This window comes from Diplotaxodon limnothrissa, linkage group LG12 (assembly GCF_057381915.1).
Source record: "Diplotaxodon limnothrissa isolate DT_005_m linkage group LG12, D_limnothrissa_male_GT1.1, whole genome shotgun sequence".
NCBI lineage: Eukaryota > Metazoa > Chordata > Actinopteri > Cichliformes > Cichlidae > Diplotaxodon > Diplotaxodon limnothrissa.
In genome coordinates this window covers 21297870-21319952 of record NC_140607.1, presented here as the reverse complement: position 1 = coordinate 21319952, position 22083 = coordinate 21297870, and the positions used below count along the sequence as shown (strand labels likewise).

At 43.7% G+C, this 22083-nt stretch overlaps 2 protein-coding genes across 3 annotated transcripts in view; both read right to left on the bottom strand.

Moving 5' to 3' along the window:
- The window catches only part of osbp2b (oxysterol binding protein 2b), a 51566-nt gene extending 50752 nt beyond the window's left edge, over positions 1-814 (bottom strand). The window contains exon 1 of the mRNA XM_085367316.1: positions 443-814. Within this exon, the coding sequence (XP_085223442.1) occupies positions 443-600 (158 nt within the window). The 5' untranslated portion in view covers positions 601-814. The remainder of the gene's footprint in view (positions 1-442) is intronic.
- Positions 815-5553: 4739 nt separating this feature from the next.
- rasl10a (RAS-like, family 10, member A) lies at positions 5554-20640 on the bottom strand. 2 transcript variants are annotated; one of them, XM_085368273.1, is made up of 3 exons: positions 20425-20640; positions 9660-9789; positions 5554-5819 (listed from the first exon to the last, which is right to left on the bottom strand). In XM_085368273.1, exons 1-3 carry the CDS (start codon positions 20638-20640, stop codon positions 5554-5556), a joined length of 612 nt encoding a protein of 203 aa, XP_085224399.1. The 2 variants fall into 2 exon arrangements, with proteins under 2 accessions (XP_085224399.1, XP_085224397.1); XM_085368271.1 differs by having other exon boundaries at positions 5554-5824; positions 9665-9789.
- Between the last annotated feature and the right edge of the window lie 1443 nt (positions 20641-22083).

Sequence of the window (22083 nt, the reverse complement as noted above, 5' to 3'; positions counted from 1 at the left end):
CGAAGGTATTTGAGACGGTGAAAGTCACATAAAAAGAAGTATTCAGGGCGAAGGGTTATTAAATGTGTGTTAAAAGCGGCCGGGCACCCTGTCGTGTCGGTCTCCCCGGGCGGACAGCTGGATCTGCAGGAGGCTATCGTGCTAGCTTGGTGTGCTGGCTAACGTCTGCGCCTGCCGTGACATGATTTCCCACTTATTTAAAGGACTAGCTGCCCTATATGTCCCCGTCTGTGTCACTGTCTCTCCGCGCCCAGCTGTCTTTTAAAGAAAATCCTGACTTTCTCCTCCGTCACAGCTCCGGTAGCTAGCTCTAGCCTGCTGCTAAACAGCTGAGGCAGCCAGCTGTAGTGATGCGCCGACACAGAAATGTGAGCACAAGTGGCGTTTACATTTTCCAGGGGGAGGGAGGAGGAAACATACACGCCATGCGTGCGATATTTACCTGTAATATGACAGCAGGCCATTGCTGAGGACAAACCACCGCCGCTGGTAGCCTTTCAGATAATTGGTCCATTTAAAAAGCCAGCCTTTGTAAGTATCCGACCCAGGTGCCGGGGCCGCGGCAGAGGCGGATGCCGAGCCCTTCCCTTGCTCGCTCATCCTCGGCTCCGCCGCACGCCACAGAGTGCTGGATAAACCGGGAGCAGCGGAGACAGGGACACTAGCCCCAGATGGTCCACCAGGGCGAGGACCTTGTCACTGACAAATGAGATCGACGGAAGAGGGTCCGGTGTAGGACGAGAGAAACCACCGTAAACCCCCTTCACATGACGCCGGAATGGACACCGGAGGAAGAACGAGAAGTGATGCCAAGACACTTTGCTGATGCAGACTGCAGAGGATTCAGAGCACAGAGCTGGGCTGGATAGAAGGGAGAGCCCTTACATGGTCTCAGCGTAACCTGACAAGGCTGCCATCAAACTAAATTACTTACATTACGACAGCGATAAACAGTTTGTGGCACCAATTTTAGGGAGAGGGCGGCCGCTACCCCGGCCACTCATTGAGGGGGTTGCACTGAGGGGGAGTGTCCGCTCTATCAATTCAAGTCTATAATTCAGCCCCGCACCACGTGACGTTGTTATCTAAACATTCCTAAACATTTGACATGCGGTTTTGGCTCCTGAATTCTGATCTGATGCTGTCAGATTGAGTAGGGCAGACAAACCAAGTTAATCATCAGTGTTATTAATCCAGCCTGTGCCTTTGCTTATAATCCAGGTCCTAATAAATCAGTGGTACCAGTGCACATCAGGGTGAGACACTTTTGGCACCCTTTTACACATTGAGTGTAGGGCAATCTGCATTTGAAGTAACAAATAAACCACATGACTAAGAAAGCCTGCCCCAGAGCTACTGCCTGCTCTTTGGGGGTTTGCTGTGTTATTACTTAATCTTAAATCCCCGGACTGCCCAGGGTAACCTGTGTCATTTTATTCTTTTAGTTTGTATTATGCTGTCACCTAAATGGGATCGTGATATATATGCACAATAAACAGGGCCACAGATAGAACCAAATAATCATTTTTTCCACCCACCATCACCAGTACAACGAGCATAAGTCTACGCTTTCACAATGTTATACAAATGTTTGTCCCCAGAGTCCGAATGGAATAAAGGGGAAAGGCTTGTAAAGCTGTGGCCTCTGTTTCCTGGAATAATATCCTACAGAAGGAGATGACAATGTCCACTTTAAAGGAGCGAGAGAATAGCTCTTTTGGTCAGTGTGACTGCTTTTGTAATGATCTGTTATTTATCTGTTATATGATTTGCATGTTTGTGTTCAACTGTGTGTACTGAATGTCAGGTGTATGTCTTTCTTTACTTGTCATATTGTTATGTGTTGTATTTAGTCAGGTCCCTCTTGGAAAACGCATGTCTTTCAGTACAGCAGGCCTCCTTTTACAGTACAGAAACATTTATTCAGTGAATTTTCAGTCCATCTAGACTGGATATATCATCACAATGCCACCTTAAATGAACTGAGTTGGTTAAAACTAGTGTGTGTGTGGGGGGGCGTCAGACACATGTTCGAGCAAAAATCCAGTAACTGGAAGTGTGTTTGATGCTTCTGATGTGGTTCCTGATAACATCGCTTTACCACAAGATGGCAATGTTGTAGAATTGATCCTAATGTGGTGAAGCCATGAAAAACACAAGGAGAAAAAAAAAGGGGGACTATGCGCTTACCTGCTGCTCTCTGGCAGGTAGCTCCATGCCCTCCTGGGTTTTAATTGCACCTTAGAACACACATGCATCAACACTACAATGAGCGGGTGGAGGGAGGTTTGGAGTCTTCTCTCACCCCCGTTCTCTGCGGCCTGCTGGAGCGGGGGGGCTAGGAGGAGTTGGCCGTCCAGCTGCGGTCTGGAGTGTGGGGCCTCCCTGCTGCTGCAGAATCGGGGCGGTCTGCCTCTCCCCACCGCAGGGAAAAGGGTAACACCACCTGGGTCTGGGTGCAGTTCCCCCCTCCAGGGGCAAGGGTACCTAGACCCGGTTCGTAGAGTACGCTTGGGGAGTGTGATCGTGTGTACAGCGTCTCTTTATGTCTGTCTCCATGTTGGTTGAGTGTGGGGTAAGTGCATATGAGAGCATGAGGGTGGGAATGGATGTTTGTGTCTGTGTGTGCCTGTCTGTGTCTATATGTCAGGTTGGGTATCAGACGCCACCTCTCTGGGGACATCTCAGGCCCTCCAAGGTTTGGAGGCCTATCTCCACCCACCACTTCCCCTGCCAGTGGCGGACTCCCTCAGGTGTCGGTGCGTTGGTGGTTCTTTGTGTCTGGGGGTGGGCGTCCGGGTACACACCGGCTCACTCCTTGGCGGCCGCTTATCGGGGCCTGGAGCCTGGGGCTCGCTCGGGCCACTTCGGAGGTGGGGTGCCCCCGGCCTCTCGGCCTGGGGCTCGGTCACTCAGGCACGGCTGGCTGCCGGCGGAGCTCACGGGCGCGTCACTGCAACTCCCCCTGGCTTCTGCTCCGCGGCTGCTGAGTGAGCCCTCATCTGGGACTCTCCTCAGCTCTTACTGGGACAGTGGCGCGGCTGCCCCTCTGTTGGTCTTCCTTGGTCTCTTGTGTTCTGGGGGCCTCTGGATGTCTGGATTTTTGATCTCCTCCATACCTGCTTCATACCTTGGAGGACGGGGCTGTGGCCCCCCACACTCCCTAGCAGATCGTTACATGGAGAAGCCTTTGGAATGCAAGCATGCTGATCCACACAGGTATGCACACAGGTGTACACACGGGTATTCACAGACGCGGACTACAGCTTTCTTGGCTGCTGCCTCAAAGCACATTGTACGCTGTCTATCTTGCGTGCTGCACAATATCGTTTATTATTTAGTATCTACTGATATCTACTGCTAGCTAGTTTATTGTGATGGTGCCGTTTTTTTTATTATGTTGCTCTTTGTTGTTTGCTTTCTCTTCTGTTTTTTTCCAGGTGTTTTGTTTTTTTTGTTTGTTTTTCTTTCTTTCTTCTCCCCCTTCTCACCGTCTCTTCTCCCCTTTGGTTTTCTTTCTCTCCCTCTCTTTCTTTCATTCTTTCTCCCTGTCCTATCCCCCAGTCATGTCTGTCCCGTTTGTAGCAACTGAAAATAAAATAAATTCATAATTATAATAAAGGTCAATCAAATGGACCAATATGGCAAGGCCATGATGATCCACTTGGTAAAATAAATCCGCTTGGCATCTTTCTTGGCCTCAAGACAACAATTCTGATGGCTAAAGTTCCAAACGGGACACAAAAGGAAAAAAAAAAAAAAAAAAGGAGAAAAAAAAGGGACCAGAGCAAGGTTGTTGTTCTCAAATGCTTTTAATAATCATGTGTCAGAAAGAACAAACAAAACAAAAAGCAACCAAAAGCCAAACAAAATTACTTACAGTACTGACACTGTAAAAATAACACAACACAAGTGATGTATGTGATAAAAAACAGTAGCCCTTTTTATTTGAAAATGCACACAAACGAAATGATGAGAACTCATGCTACACGCAGTTGCTTTCTAGTTTATCTCTGCTACATATTTCTCTTTTTTTTCCAACTAGAAAAACAAACAAACAAACAAAAAATCTAACACAGACATTTGGCCCGACTGAAGGGTTCAACAATACACCTTGGTAGAGTATCGTGAGCTTGTGCTCTCACATGCCGGTGAAAAACGACCACATTCACTCCACTCAGTTGCTCATTACAGCGTCAAAAAACCATGTATTACAAAAATTAAACACAGTATCACATTTTCACATCAGTGCAATTAAACCCTGAACCGTTGGCTCTACCAACAAAAGCATGCAACTCAATTAGTCTATGAATCAGTCGTGTATATACAATAGATCTGCTTGCTTTCAGTGCTGGCATATTCACATACCTCGGCCTAATGAAATGAAAAGAGTTGCTGTTAATTTCACGATATGACCAATTAGATAGTATTCACATATTGATATGGAAGCCACCGAGTTCTGCGTGTGTATTTCTGCTGGAGCGCAAGTGGATTACATTGACTGTGTGTAGCGAGGCATTTTTAATATAATAATGTGGCACATATAGTCAGTCTGGACATCCCCGTGTGTGTTTATTGCTCCTTTCTAATCCAGTGCTTCAACATCTGTCTGTTATCTTGCCGCGTCTGTCCTTTGCTTGCCTGAATGTCAACTATAAACCTGCCTCTCCCTCTCTCCATCTCTTTCTCTCTCTCTCTCTCTCACACACACACACACACACACACACACACACACGCACTCCACACACAGGTTCTTGTTTCAGGCTCCGGAGCCTCCTGCTGGGTGAGGGGAGGGAGCAGATTAAAGTCCTACAGTACATGATAAGGGACTGCAGCATTTTCTGCTGCAAGACAACCTTAAAACAGCCTTTCTGTGAACAAGCAGCTTTTACTGTCGGCCAAGATTCTAATAGAGGATGGGGCAGAGAACAAAAATGCAGGCTACTTCTCAGAATCTAAAATTAAACACCACCTAACCATATCTATCTATGTACTTTTTGAGATAACTGGCGCAGAAAATGAGCGCTCTCACTTTTTATCGTTTCCATCTTTTTGCCTGTCGGTCTCATGCACAAATCCCAATAAATCCAGTGATGTTAGATGTGAGCTTCTGCTTTTGACCTTACAGAGTGTGGCAAATTCAAAAGGAAGACTGGATGATATTGCTGCCTGTCCGCTTTGACTCTCACAAACACAGCTTCTGCCCTGTCAGGCCCAGCGACAGACCTTTCATATTGGGAAGCGCAGCCTGAAATGTTGACCTGTGATGTGAGAAACATATCTGTGCTATGCTTTTTGTATTGTTTGTCACCTGCTTTCTTTTTCCCATTTCCTTCCTTGTTTCTACACAGTTGACTAGGAAGTGGTTGGATGACCATGTGTGTAATTTGAGTGTCTTTTACAGCGCACGAATCTAATAAACCTCATTAAGAAAAATCAGCTCAGTAAAGCAGGAGGCCACGGGGTTATTTTTCCCAGCCATTTTGATAGAAAGTCCTTCTCTCTGCTGCCGCTCCACTCCTGAGTTGGCAGGGGTGGAGGGAGCTCTGAGGGTCACATGATGGTGCAGCGATTCCTCTGTAGCGCCCCCTGCAAACGAATGGAGGTGTGGTTCTGGCGCATCCCCCGTGCCACAGCAATCCCCAGCAGCTCCTTGAAGAGCAGGACTATGTGCCAGTTAAACTTGGCAGAGCACTCCACATAACCGCACTTCCATGTCTTCTTCACCAGAACCGACACGGCCCTGCGAGGCATGAAGCGCTGACGCTGCAGATCTCTCTTGTTACCCACCACCAGGATTGGCACCTCGCTGCTGCTACCTTCCCTGCAGGAGCATGAGAAAAGAAGGTTGTGTTATTTATTTTTATTTTTTTAAACCCAGCAAAGCCATCGTGTTGGTGTTTGTCACAGCTGTTGTCTCTGCATAGTTTTCCCTTCCTTCTGAGGTGTGTGGGGGTGGACTGGAGGATTAAAACTCACAGGCTCAAGGGGCCTCCCACCGCATGCTGCAGTGAGGGCTTTACAGCATTATTGAGTGGGAAAATGTACGGCAAGCCAGAGGGATGTGTTATAAAATTCTAACTCAGAAGCAAAATCAGAATACTTTATTAATCCCAATGGAATTTATGTGGTCACAGTTGCGCGAAGGCAGTAACGAACAAGTTAAAGTACCAATAATAAATAATAAAATATATTACAAAACTACTCTAATATATAAATACCCCCAATATGTTACACTAACAACCTAGGCGCCCCTCTCGTCATACTGACAGTTTTCTTCTCTGTAGAGGACGTGCAGATTATTAAAAGTAAGACCTGCAAATATAAAGATTAGTCCTGCAGCACTAATGAAAAACATACAGCACCTCTTCAAGTCGACCACAATTAACCGTGATTAGTGATGGTTTAGAAGTGTTTAAATGAAAAGAAGTTTAGTGCAGCAGTGTGGGAAATTAAGCTGCAGGAGTTTAGAGTAAAATGAAGTGTTGATGATAACAATAATATTCATTTTGCTGCTTATTTAGGAGGCAAGGTCATTGGGTTAATGATTTGTAATAATAATTTTAAAAAGCCTTAGAATATAAACTATTTAGGAAAAGCTGTAACAACCGATGTTGAACTCAGAACATCTAGAAAAGACAACTTAGCTCTTTCTCTCAGAACGAATGATGGCTTATTTTGTATGACAAAGACTTTTGCATACTTTTGCATATTTGCACGTCTGCCTCGACAGATGGATAAAATGGCTCGCCGAAGAGAAGGCGATGCAGCCTGAGAGAGATGAGCGGTGCAATTTTCAAGCCCCGAGGCGAAGTTCTCAAAACTTGGGAGCTGAACAACCACACGGCAGCAATCATCTCACTTTTCTCCTTTTCACAGGTTGTGCTCACATAACAGCCTTAAAAATATCTCCTTGCATATCTGCTCGGGCTTGACTACTTGTGCACAATGAGGTGTACTGAATGTGGGAGGCGGTGTGCGTGCATCCCTTCATGAGAATGGGGGGGGCACGGGGGGGGGGGGGGGGGGGGGGGGTAGGAATGATGGAAGGACAACACTGTCACAAGCCTCACTGAACTGAAGGTAGGCTCCTCGCTAGTGGGAACCAGAATAATAAAAGATTTCTGAGGAACATTTCAACAATAGACTTTTTTTTTTCGACAGCTGACACACAGAGTAAAAAAAACTCCTCCAAAGCTCGATTATTGATGATTCCTCTTACAGTATCTGCCCCCTTCTCCTCCCCTTCCTTTCCTTTCCTTCTCCAGTCTGATGTTAGACTCTCCATGATTGCACATTTTCCCCCTATTGCCTATTCCTCTCACATTCACCATTTCTTCCATAGTTGCTGGGGATAATAGGTTTCTGTCTTAGATCATAAACATTCGTGGTTACACGTTCAGAGCTGCGAGAAAGTGGGCATCAACTGTGGAGAGGCAGTTTGGTGTTGTACAACATGGCAAACAAATGAAGCCACCCAATGCACCTTTCTATATGTAAATATATGCATGCAGCTGACGACTGGAGAGCGAGGGATTTCTGGCCCCATATGCAGCAGGTGCAAAGCAAATCCAGGAAGCATTTACTGTATGTTATCTGTGGGCCTTCTGTACACTAAATGTACGACTGTCCCAAGAATAGCCTTTAAATTACTAGTGTGGGTTTAGGCATCACACAAGAATCAAATGTCATCAGACAGTGAACTGTCATCATGACGAGCGCGCACGCTAAATTGAAAGATACCACCACAAGAAGCCTAAAAATCACTGTCACCATCATGTAATTGTACAGCTTTGTGACAGGCTGTGAAATTGTGTGCTGTCTTCAGACGGGTGACGGGATGATTTCATTACAAATCATCAGTGAAGGATAACAAGCTGTGTGTCAGCGGTTTAACAAAAAAAAGCAGGATTGTTGTATTACATTTAGTTAAAAATGAAACGCAAATCATTCAAACTTATATTCAAATGAAAACAGCACAAAAACAACACATGAATTGTTGAAATAATTTTTTTTATTGAATTTGATTTCAGCAACATATTTTTTAAAAGGTTGAGACATGTTTAATACTTTGTTGCCTCTATCTTTCTATGCAGCCATGTTGCCGTAATACAAGTGGAATTTGGTTTCGCACTCTTTAAGAAATAAACAAGGCCTTTCCTGAGAAACACCCCTCTGGATGGCAGCACACGTTGCTCCAAAACGTGCATACGGAGCCTTCAAAGGTGTAAGTTACTTATGGCATGTGCACTAATGATCTTCTATACGATTACAGTATGGATGTTGGCTTTTTAAGCTGTGCACTGATAACAATCTGAATAGTCCAATCCTATGCATGACTCGACTACACTAGAATTTCTGTGAAAAACTAAACATCATTACTGCTTCCACTGGAAATAAGATGGTAAGAAACAGCCAGGTGCTGCTAGTCAAATGTAGCTGTTTGTTAAGACAATGTCACAGTCTTTCCAGGAGTGTATGTCCGACCAATTTCACTCCAAGGTCAGACTGTGCAATGCTCAGGGAAACCTTGACAAATTCTAGTTAGTACAACCGTCAAGTGTCACCTTGGGCTTGTTTTACCTTGCAATCAATGACTCAGTATTCAGTAGAAAAGTATTCTAGATGCCGTCTTCCAACAGCTAATTGGGAATTGGGCCATGCAACAGGACAACGATCCCAAGCAAAGCAGCAAATTTACAACAGAATGTCTGAAAAAGAACAGAAACAAAGTTCTGCAATGTTCCAGGCAAAGCGTAGACCTCAACCTGCTTGAACTGCTGTGGTGGACTCTTGACAGAGCTAATGCTAACAAACCTCAATGAACTGAAGCAAAGTTGTAAAGAAGAGTGGAGCTAAAGTAAAAAAAAAAGTCAAAGTGAGAGCCTGCTGGGCTCTGTATAAAAATCCCACAGAAAACTATTACTTTACGTTATTGCTGCTAAAGGTGGCTCTACAAGCTAAAACTTTCTTTTCCACATTTTCACATGCTGGGCCTTTATTTTTTGGTATTTTGTACTTTGATGATAAAATCCCCCAAACGTGTTGTAATTTTTATGTTCTAAACATTATTCTTATGCATTTATTTGTTTTAAAAAAAAGGGTGGTAAACCCACCGTCCTCTTAATTCTCAGTTCTGAAAGGCTCAGCCTCTGTGGGATGCTCTTTTATGTTACTGACCTGTTTCTAATTTTTTTTTAAATTAGAAAACAGTAATGCCTGTGAGTCTTGACAGCGTCATTGTGGTTCAGTTTTCAATTAAATATAGGGTTTAAAGCACGGGTGTCAAACACAAGGCCCAGGACGAAGAATTTCCAATGGAAAAAAATACCCCCCTCCTCCCCCCCAATAGATAAATGCTTAATTTACAGGAAAATCTCTGTTTTGTAAATTAACAAAAGCTTAATATTTTAAAATAACACAAAACTTTAATATTTTAAAATAAAAAAATCGAAGGAGTGTCTGGTAAATTAACTACCACTAAACATTTTTCTGTAATTTCATATATTTATCATGTAGTTTCACTGGTCTGGCCCACTTAAGATCAAAGCAGGCTGTATGTATGTGATGCATGATGTCCAATGAGTTTGACAGTCCTGGTTTGAAGCTTTTGGACGGTATGTTGAACATCTGCGTTGTCAGCAGAGAGTGTTTGTGACCATACCTGTTCTCTACTATCTGCTGTCGGATCATTTTGACGTATTCAAAGCTCTCCACGCAGCAGATGTCATACACCAGGATGTATGCGTTGGCATTACGAACACCTCTGCAGCGCAAATCCAGCCATTCCTGAAAGGACAGATATGTAGAGAAACACATAAATATGCAAACATATGAGTACGTCCAAGACCCGTTTTAGTCAAGCTTAAGAACTGACATGGTCTCTTGGGTATGCTGACGTATTAGATGGAAGACTTTGCAGATGTGTAAGGTTCCCAGGTAGTGTGTCCTAATGGCTTTGTCAAAGTCTGACATTTCCTCAAATGCCACAATGAGGTTATTTGTGGTTCTGAGTGAAATGGCTCATCGGCTCATGAATACGTTCTTGTGAAATTGGGTGCGGACATTAATTTCCCCTTCAGGACAAACTGATGACTTTGCCACCAGCGTCATCATCAAAGAGAAATTTCAATCCAATACTTTGATTCATGACAGATTAAAAGACTAACGATAATCCCATCAGCCTCGGTTAATTTTTTTCCCCTCTTTATGTAACAGAACTTTGCTCTGTCACAGTTTGCTTCCCTTTGCAGTTACAAAGTGCAGTGTATGAATTCCTCGAGTAGACATGGTTCTGGGAATCTTACAGCTTTGAACAAAGTCATAAAACACGATGACCCCGCAGTAAAACACTGCACACTGTTCAAGGACAAAGACGGAGGCTGGGGGAAAGAAAACGCACAACCTTCTGTCAGGAGAGGAAAAAAGGGAACGCGGTGCTCTGATGTGGCAAAAAAGCAACATTTTGTTCATGCTAATGGTTTTCAAAGCATAATTCAAAATGTAATCAAAGCACACAGTGCACGTGGGTCTATTTGCACCTTACTGAGGGCCATTCGTTTTAATAGAAACGTGAGGAACCATCCTTCTATCCAAATGTGTATCACTGGGCTCACCACTGCCGACCTGCTGCCTGTAACAGCATGAAATTAATGTATAAACATTTGATCTGATAAAAGAGGGAGAGGCAAATAGAGGAAGTTCAGGGGCTGGGGGAAAAAGATATACTGAGGGAAGGAAATGAGAACACAAACGCAGGCCTGGGAGAATGTTGAAAAGATGAAAAAGGCAACAGCAGATCAAGGGATGAGCAGACATAACCTCTGGTGTTCCCACACACTGCTAATGAAGGGCCTAGACTCTGTGAGACCGCCTCAGTTCAGTCCAGTGAAACATAATTCAATCCAATTTAATATAATTTAACAGACAAACATTGGAAATTAACTTTGCAATAAACAGGGTTGTTCTTATTAGATGCAGACTGCTGTAATGCACAAACGGCATTGCACTTTAGACAACGGTGTGATGAGGATCTTTCAAATGTAGTCTAACATCTGGGGAAATACAGTTTAGTAGCTGGGGATGAGAATGACTAATAATGACTATGAAGCTGGAACTAGAAACTGCTTAGTTTGGCTTAACATGAATGCTGGAAGCGTGGAAAGCTGGGCTCTGTATAAAAACCCAAATCTGTTTTCTGCCACATTTGGAGCTCACCGGTCAACACATTACATTCAGGTTTATTATATTCCTTTAAATGAAATGAAAAGCGGCACAGGTTGTGATCTTAAAAGGGGCTTGTGTGGCCCAAGACCTCTTTTCTTGTGATCACTTTGAAGTTTCTGGTGTTGTGCCAAAAGATGGTCACCCACATTTAAGCTGTTGTAAATGACTTGTCGGCCTATAATCTGTGAAGCACATGTCAAACCAATGTCATCAAATCATTCTGAGCCACAAATAACCTTCCTGTCACAAGGTAGAAAGTGAGTTTTATATATCCTTTATTTATCCAGCTAAAAAGTGTCATTGATGTTAAAAATATATAACTTTTAAAGAGTGATATGAAGTTGGTAAAATAATGTCATAAAGATAATTTTATATATAATCCTTTAATAAATTCTGTTGACTAAAGTCTATTTACCAATATAAGCAAAGATATACATTTGGGAAAATGAATATAAACATCAGAAATCAGTTTTGGCACATTCACCAGCAAAGATTTTCAGGAAGTTGGACTTGTCTCATGCTTGGAAAGTACCGGCATATTTCCCAAAGCTCAAAAGTGTCATCAGGTAGTGCAATGATATCAGCTTCCGGCTATTTGGATTATTGGTGTCATCTTTGAACAACAACTGAATTTTAAAACTCTAAGCTCATCCAACCTTGTTTCCTTCACCTCAGAAATGTGGCAAAAGTCAAACCTTTACGGATGATCTGATATCGTCGTGTTGGTGTCGTTGCAAGTGACCAATCACATTGTTGTGACGTTATTCTTTGGCGCGCCAAGCCATTCGTGCATTTATGAAATTCCAATGTTGCAAGGACAATATCAATTCTGCTTAGCGTTTATTAAAGGGTTAGGGTCAGGGTCTGGGTCCGTTGATCGGCGGACAGAGGCGGTTTCTCGCAGCTTAAGTACAGTTTTTTGTTTTACGGCGTTTTTTCCTGAAGTCGCAAAGGTATGACGCCACAACATTCTGATTGGTCACTTGCAATGTTGATCCTGGAACAACATTTACTATGTTGATCTGGGAACAACACCAACACGACGATATCAGATCGTGCAACCTTTACTGTCATTCAGTCCTCTGGATCTTTTACTACACAGTTTACTTTTCTAACCCACTTTTCACTCTTCACTGCATCTGACCTGCTCTGACCTCTGGCATCGACAAGAGATTTTCACCCAGAGACCTGCAGCTTATTGGGTAGTTTCTCTTTTTTGACCATTCTCTGTAAACCCCAGAGATCCCAGTAGATCAGCATTTTCTGAGATACTCAGACTACCCTGACAGCAACAACCATGCCACATTCAAAGTCACTTCAATCACCTTTCTTCCCCATCCGACGCTCGGTTTGAACATGTTTTCATGCATAGACACACTTCCATGTGATTGGCCGATAGAGATTTGAGAGCGCTTGAAAAGGTATACCTAATGAAATGGCCAGTGAGTTTATATTATGTTGTTAAGATCACTGATTTAACCTTGGAACATTTCCACAGACTCAGTGTAGATTTACTTCACACAGTGGCTGCTGTTCGATTTGCTCCTCCTGAGCTCTTTTTTAAAACAGTTTTTTTAAATCCCTGTGAACACATTTTTAAAAGAATTTACATACAAATCAATTTCCCCATGTGATCACTGCCTCTCCTGAAGCTGTTTATTATGTTATGCTTCAATGATTTTCAGTGAAATTCCGTTCTGATGTATTTGATGCTTTTTGACTGACGCACCTGAACCTCGGGGCTCTGATGATGATTTGGCTGCTTTGGAGCCGTGCTTGTTGTGCCCATATTGCTTTGAAAGCTCACATATCAAAGTGCTGATTGTCAGGCCCCATTTTAATTTGCATGCTTATAATTAGCATGCAATCTAATGTGACCCCGTAGTGGAGCAGTGCAATGTTGATGGATTTGCTACAGTATTTTGTACAGCGTTAAGTCATTTGTTCCATGTGGTGTTTACTCTACACTTTTTCCAGCACTTACACAGCTTGTGTAACCTAAAATAGAAACGTGAATAGAAAAAAAATTAATTACACTGCTGTCAAGGTTTGGGGGGGGGATTTGCATCCAAATTAAACATGCTGTACAGCTAATCTGTACAATGAAGATGAACTGATAATTTGTGACAGGTGAGGCTGAGGGAACAGGCGAGGATCAGCCTAACTTGTAATGATAAAACGCAGTGAGGGACGCTTTGCCTCTATTCATTTTGGAGGGGGTGTTTGTGTCAAGGAGCAGAAACAGCCTCACAGATCAGCAGGAAGATAATGAAGCCAATCAGGCGCAGAGATGGCAATAAGATCACTGCCATCAAAAGTAAAAAGCGTAAGTGGGACGATGTGTTGTGAAAACTGGTGTAAAGTGCAGTTTTCTCTGGTCTTTCACAGTGTTTTCAGCAAGAGTGGTTTTTTTTTCTTTATGATTTCTAATTTCTTCCATCAATTCATTTTCTTACTGGAGTCTATCCTAAAGTGTCCAGTACAGCTCCAGTGCAAGATTTGTTGTGTTTCCCGAACAAACCAGAGATGTTCGCTGTCATCACAGCTCATGATAACTGAGGCAGCTGACGACGCAAGGCGAGCACGGTGGCTTGTGGTTGCAGCCTCACATCCCGCGGGGCTAAAAATAGCAGCTTGTGTTTTCATCTCGTATCTCTTTGTCGTCCAAGTCCTGTTTTTAAATGTGGAGGAGGAGCCGGCACAGAAGCAGCAATACTACTTCTCCAAACCCCAAACACGAGGCCCAGGCCAAAACAGAGCAGTAAAGAAAAGGCAGCGCACTGATACGCGGTAACCAAATGAATGCAAACGGCATGTGTGGGCATGTTTATTTGTGTGTGCTCGCCGGGATGTGAGAATGTGCTTGCGGGAGCGTGACTGTGAAGTGTGGTGCCACTGTCTGTGTCCTCCAGTCGGTCGCCTTACCACAGCGTGGAAAAAGAGCAGCTCGTCCTTTGCTCCTCAAGACCCAAACAGAGCGTGTTTCCCTGACAACTGCAGGGCCGTGGTCAGTTTTCAGCAGGCTATGGCAAAGCCGCCATGACTCCGATATTAGTGGAGGCAGCTTGAACGTAATGAGTGGTTGCGATGGATCAATACTCCATCCAGTGCAGGAGGGCGGCCGGTGTAACCTGGCTGGGGCCAATGCTGAGCTATTACAGATATGTCAAACACAGGTCACGCTGGTTGAGTTGGAATTAAAATCCATTACATCCCTTAGGGATGGAAGTCCCCTTTTCAAAGTAATGACCTGGACCAGCAAAACCATTTATTGCCCTTTGTTGTAAGTCTCCAGTGTTCAGGTGACAAGGAGACTCTGGCTGATGCTGGCGAGGGGTCAAAAATGGATATTCTCAAGAATTAGACTGGATTGGGAAACTGAGAGATATGTAACGTTGCTCTATGTCTTTCTTGTCCTTACAGATATCCTTGCAGATATCCTTGCATGCTGCCAGAGAGTTAGATGAGAAGATTGCCTACTTTGTTAAATACTAATAAGATAAAGCCAGGAGCTGGAAGCTTAACATCAAGACCAATTGCTGGGTCTGACCCGAGGCACAACCTCCATGGCTGAAAAATGAAACCAGTTGAAGTGCACCTTGAAGTGCAGTTACTCGAAGGCCCACTGAGGCGGCCTCGAGAAGCAAGTTAATCTGCTTAGACTCACAATTTAAAGGCCTAACTGTACAATGGAAATATGAATACAATTTTAAATAAAATGGTTTACAGTCTCAGTAGCTGATGTTTCACATCCTTTGGGGTGACTGTGTCTCAGGAGGTGGAGCAGGTTATCTACTAATCAAGAGGTCAGTGGTTGGATTTCCTCACGCATCGGAGAGCAACTCAGCTCCAGCTACTTGCCCAATGATTCTTAGGCATGCAGCCAGGTATGGAGTCACCAACCTTTCCAAATCTTCCAGAGCTACAAACACCACCACCCCTAGTGTGAATGTTTAACTAGCTCTCATTGCACTTGCATGAATGAGGCTTGTAGTAAGAAAGCGCTTTGAGCGAAAAAGTGCTACATTAGTACAGGTTCATAATAAGTGCACCAGAGGTGATTTTTAATATAACTCACCAACTGTGTTGTTATTACCACTTGAACTTTGCATTTTTAAGGGAATAGTTGAATGAGAGGGGGAAATGCCAACTGGTTGTTAGCTAGCTGTCTAGCATGCTAGGCTACTTCTAATTCAAATCACTGATCTAGAACAAATAACATGGCTTGCGAGTACTTAACAATTAATTAAATCTAACTGTACTAAGAGCCCATTCAAGGAATCTTTGCTTCAGCTTTGTTGAGTGAAATGTCAGAATTTTATTCAGATTTGACTTGGCAGTAATTAGCACTGAGGATGAGGGTGTGTTTTGCTGATCACGCTTGTTAGAGTCATCTCTACAAGGCTTGTCTGGTCCATATTTTGTTGGGCACAGTTTTACACTACTGTACACAACCATAATGGATTTAATTTTATTCTTATATAAGTGCAAATACAAGGGTTGCCAGCTTGTTTAATTCTTTGCAGCCTGAAGTCTGGAACCCATAGACATCAGGTAATGCTGTCTTTCTTTGCTTGAGATGCAGGGCCTTTTTTACAGCTGCCTTTGGCTGCTGCTTGTGTGTGAGTATCTCTGCTCTGAGTTTTGTATTTAATACCTGAAAAGCTGCACTATTGAGATCAGGCGAAGACTTGCCATTCAAGGATATCTCATTTCTTTGCTTTGACAAACTCTCGGTTGCTTTTACAGTTTGCTTTGGGTCATTTTCCGTTTGTGCTGTGAAACTCTGCCCGATGGGTTTTGTAGCATCTGTCTGAATCTGAGCAGAGAGTGTAGCCCCGTACACTTCACAGTCAATCCTGCAGCTTCACTCAGCAATCACATCACCAACAAAGTGTCCTGGTTCCCCTGCCAGGCATATGTTTCTACGTGGTATTCTTTGGATCATGACCTTTTCTCTAATGCTCAATACTTTTGTCTTCTATTAGTAAGTAAAGTTACATTTTATTTATATAGCACCTTTTCAGATTAAATCACAAAGTGCTTCACAGAGGCTCAAAATATACATCATCCAATGTCAACCAAAACCAATTTTAAAAAGATAAGTCTTTAACTGCTTCTTAAAAGAAATGACTGAGTCCACAGATCTCAAACTCAATGGCAGAGAGTTCCAGAGTCTGGGAGCCACAGATACAAACGCTCTGTCACCTTTAGTTTTTAACCTTGTATGCTGGACAGCCAGCAGGCCTTGGTCACAAGACCTCAAGACCTTTTTTCTTCTATTATGTTAGTACAGGTTAATCTTGGTTTCATCTTTTATCATCTAGATGTTTTCTGTCAAACTCTAATCCGGCCTTCCTGTTCCTCAGTGTAACTGTGTGAACCTTATTGTAAATTCTCTGTATTTCCATTCATGAAGGTGTTTCTTGATTGTAGTCCTCGATAACAATACTCCTACCTCCTTAAGAGTATCCTTAATTTTGTTAGGTGCTATAAAGTTGTTTCTTTAGCCATGGAAATAATTCTGCAATCATCCTCTGTGTTTTTTCTGAGCATTTATTCTTTTTTAACGGCATAAAAGATTGCTGATTTAACCGATCCTGGCGTTTTGCTCTCTCTCTGAGAGGATAATTTTGCTGTTTCAGTGACAATGTCTTTCACTTGCACCGACATCTATTTGAGACTCATATTTAAAATTTCGGTGAAAAGCTACGAAATACAAATTCAACACTTCAGATATTCTATCTGCTTCATTTATTATGAAATAACAAGTGAACGTGCCTCACCCAGCCATGAAACCGCTCGTCAATCAAATGTAGAACTAACTGTGAGCCACTGAAAATGAGGGACTGTGTATAAACCGTAACTGCTGAACTGTTAATGCAACATTTTTGTTAAACCCTTTGAATTAAGGCTAAAAGTCTGCACTTCTATCACCTCTGGATGTTTCATTTAAAATCAACTGTGAAGGTGTGCACAGGGAAAACTACAAAAACTGTGCCTTTGCAGATAGTATAATGATATTTGTGTATATATCAGCAAAAACAGATTAAATGCAATTCAAAATGAATGATCCACTATGATTATTATACATTTGTGCTCAGTTTCACTTCCAGATCCTGTCAGCACTTAACGCTTCACCGATATGTGCACTTCACAGACGCACACATCTTTCTTGCTGCATCTGCAAGCGTGAAATACGATAGTTTCCTCGCTGTTATATATGAAAGTATTGACAGAGATAGCTGAGAAAAATGCCCAAAGAGAGCAGGAGACGGAGCATTTTGTGTGGGAGGAAGTCATGGAGATACATTATGGCAAGAACAAAAAGGGAAAAGAAGAGAAAGTGAAAAGAAAAGAACAAGAAAAAATCATGCTGAATCTTCCGTCACGCTTAAATCCATCTGTCATCACATCGTATTGACACACCAGGACAGATGCTCTCTCAATGCAATACTCTCAGAAACAGACACACACGCCACAAAGCAAACAAATCATTACACCAACCCAGCTTCACGGGAAAAATGATACAAATCTTGCCTCTTTCCAGCATTAAAAAAAGATTTTTTAATGTCTCTGTATGTTGTTGAAATGAGGTCACAAGTCGCCTGCTAGAACGCCACTGCTGTTCTTATAAAATAATCTGAACTGATGAGAAATTGCCGGGCTACATCAGCGCGGAGGCGTACTGACTCACTCTATTCTGCAGCTTATTCATCACAAATTTTAATAGGACAATATAAAACCTCATTTGGTCACCCCGGCTTCAACGGTGTCCATTAAACTTTCTAATTGACCAAAACAAATTCCCGCTCTCTCCCTCCCCTCTCTCCTTTCTTCCTCTCTTATTCCCCGACTGTATTCTAACAGTGAAGTGTGCTTTTATTTAATTTGCTGTCTTCAGCAAGTAAAATTCAATCAGGATTCTTTGTGCTGGCTCAACTCACCCCTCATTACATCCAACTGCCCCTGATCCACGTTACATTTCTGTGGTCGCAGGGTTAAACGCAGATGAGGGCAGTGACTCGAAAATGCCCCGTGTCTCTCGCTGTGAATAGAGGATGAAGCACCAGAGGAAGCAAGAACGAGCGAGACAAAGCACAGCGGGCCTTCCAGGTGTTGTTCCTTAGCAAATGAGTAACCGTAAATCTGTCAGATGGAAATGTTGTGGCAACACTCAGCTAATGGATTTCTCTGCTGGTATACCTTCGACAAAGAGCCTGCACCACCACTCTGACATTAGCATGAAATATTTAACCAAAGACAATCAAATGAGGAGGAAACCCCTCAAATGTGACTCAACCTTTGAGACACTTGAACTCATCAGATGCACCTCGTCCCCTGTTCCTGCAGCTGCTCCTGCTTATTGCTTAATGGGAGTTCAAAGCACTTTAGCTGGAAAAAAGGAAACTCAGTGCCTTCCCAGCAGGAATCTGTAGCGTAAGCAGTCTGCAGAACTCTTAACACCTTCCAATAAAATGTTAAATCTAGTAGGGAAGCTTTGTATAACTCCGACAAGATGATTGCTCTGCCCTGTCAGATGTTTTCTGTGTTAACGCCGCAGCTTTGTGAGCGCACAGAAAACCAGCACTTTGGGAGGTCTCTCTTTCTCGTTGTGCTTTTGTTGTCTCCTGCTTGGCTTGATCTCATTTTCTCAGTGGCACTTTCGCCGGCGGTAGATAACCGCAGCTGTTCTTGGGAGGCCTATCTGTGACACCGACAGGGAGGGAAGGAGAGAAACAGTCAGCAGCAGCAAATCAATGGCTTTGCTGTGGTGACCTTGGAGATTTCGGTCTTTCCAATGAGGTCACAGTGGACAAGAGTCAAACACGTGCCTCGCGTCAGCAGAGACTTGCAGTGGGATGCGCCGTTTCAAGCACCGCACACATGCATACGAAGAGAGGGACGCATTATATTCAGCAACTTAATGGGCTGGGAAAAATGACAAAGAGGACTTTAACAAGGGGATCATTTGTCTCGAGGGATAGAGTCACATTTTTAAGGCGATATTAAAGCAGTTCTCACATGCTCATGTGTAGATTGGAAGGATTTCAGCTGCTGTAACAGATCCTACTCTCCACATTTGGCCACTAAGAGGGAAGGGAAAGCGGAGAGCTGATGTCTTTCCAATAAAGAGAGGATTTAATGCGATTTCACTCTAAGTGTCAAGGGCCAAAATACGCACTTCTTATTCCATGTAAAAAAATAACTAAAACAATGCTTAATATGTCTGATTCACACAAGGTAAGCGGAATAATAACACAAAGAGGATTTAAAAGATTATCCCCTAGACTGATTCAGACAGTTGAAGAAGCAGGTGAAGCAGCTCTCCCACATCCTTGGTTCTGGTTTTTTGTTCTTATTTTTTACTGGCTGTGTTTTTGAAAACAGAGGTTCAGAAGTCTGTGGTGTTTTGAAGCCTCTGTGGGTCTCCTCCTTGGTTGTGACTGTTTAACAAAGGATCTGTAAGGCGGGAGGGTGAAAAAAGTTAGAGGATCTAATAATGCTTTCAGTATGGCCACGAGGACTGTTTCAAGCACCTCCAATTCTTGTCAAGAAATAAAGAAAGCCAAAAATCTGCTCCAAAAAAGTGACTGCAAAGCCGCAGCATTCACAGTGCTTTTTCATCTTGCTATGATCCTGCGACCAGATGTGCCTCCATCTAATGAGGGGTGGCATCTGACCTGTGGTCAGGAATAAAAGGGCAGTCTGCTCTATTTTTAAAAAGGGAGTTTTAACCAGGTGCTGTGGCCATGCCTGAAGCACAATGCTGCAGAATCAACACAAATATCAGCAGCAGCACTGCTGTTTCTTAGAAGTGTGTAGAAGACATGTTATGATTAACACATAACAATATGCAAGTTTGCATATTGCAAGTTTGCATATTGTCTTCATAAACGGGCTGAAAGACAGAGACAAAGAGAGTTTAAAAACGCCAAAGTGAAGCTCTTAGGCTTTAAGTCAGCCAGGTCTCCATAGCAACTAGTAGACTAGGGACATCTGATACTGAAAGAGAAATAAATAAAATTGGTGTTTTTGCCTTTGAGGGATGTTAGCGGCTGTGAACAGACGGGCACTTGTAAGATTAAGCAGTGATTAAATAAATGAGAAGCGGGTTCAATCAGAGAATGGACCCCCTCCTCTCTAAGCTTGTCTAAATCCTCCTCTGATAAAGTTCCCGAGACAGAGACGTGATACCTGACTGGAGCTTGATGGAAAAGAGGAGATCGGCGGGACGTCCAAAATCTTCAGCTCGTACATGTTCCCGTTCAGTATGACGGAGGGTCTGTACACATATCTGGTCCTGGTCGGCGTGTACACCTCCGAGAAGTCGTTATAGATGAACTGGCGGATTATAGAAGTTTTCCCCACTCCGGGAGCACCGATCACTGCGATACTCAGCGTCTCCACCATTCCTGGAGCCCGAGTTCAGCACCATGGACAGCGGCGACAACAACGGCAGATGTGGTAGTCCAGAAACACAGCTGGCCGCCGCTTTTTAAAAAATAAATCTTTATTTTGTCTTTTTTCTTTTCTTTTTTTTTTCTTGCTGTTTCTCTGGTGGAATTCAACCCACCCGCCGCCGCTGCCCCTTTAACCAGCACCCACTAAATCACCTTAACTGGCTTCAGCTGCGTTCAATAGAAGAGTCGGTGGGAGAATAGAGCACCCACCCGTCGAGCAGAGCGGGGAAACTTTTATCTCCAAGACACGCAGATAGTCAAAAATACAGCTCAGCCACCAATAGATGGGCTCTTCGCCGCCTCTGTGAGCCAACGCAAGGAGAGAAACTCTTGGTTTTCAGGGGACACCCCAGGCAACCTCGTCCCCGGAGAGGAAGCATAAAAGTCCGCCCTTGCCGCCTCCACATGGACATAATCCTGCCAAGGCTGGGCTCCGATGACCTTGTCCAAACGCACAGCTCTCAGTGTCTTCGTTGATTATCTCCTCCGCACCTCTCACTCATCCCCAGCGATGCACCACCGCGCTCCTCCATCACAATGAGGACGGGCGCGCAGCCGCTCGTCTCATAAGCTTTCCACGTGTTCCCGCATAATACGCGATCCCCATAATCTTCTGGTTTTCGATAACACAACGATCGATTTAAGACAGGAGAGGCAACTCGCACAGAAAACAGCGGCGCGTATTCTGTAAAGGCATCTGGAGTCTTAAGGAGCGCTGCGTGTCTGCCGTTGGAAAGACAGGAGCTCTCCACCTCCTCCCCTCTCTCCCCCCCTCTCTCTCCATCATCATTTGCAATATCCACTGCCCCGCTCGTCCAATAGGATCACGTAGTGCACAAGGCGTGCGAAAGCTTTGAGCTCCCATACGCCGCAAACAAATAGCTGTGGAAGAGGCCACACACTATACATCATCTCCGCGCCAGGGTCACGGAGAGGCGGCGCAGGACTGAACATCATACCTGTGAGGTGACTTATGACCGGACAGGGTCCCGGGGCACGCGAGGGGGGGTGTGTTCGAATCAATCACGGCTGACAGCGGAGCACCACAGACAAAGCTGAGCAATAAACGCAATTCAGTTTATGGTTCCTCAGAATAACTGAGATGAGCTCCAGAGAAGTGTGAGACTGTTCTGTGAAAGGTTTGCATGCTTTATGTCTGTGAAGGTTCTCACTCATCCAGGTCATCGTAGTCTAAGGAGCTTGGAAAGAAAAGCGTCTGGACTTCTTTGAGTTGCTTGAAGACGTTTCACCTCTGCACCTCAAGTTTGCATGTTTTAGTTCACACCTCTGCAGATTAGTTCTTATTATTAACAAGTACAGCGTTTTAGATCCAGTTTTCCAAACCTAATGTTGGTGGGGTTTTTTTTTTTTTTTTTTTTTACTTACACATGTC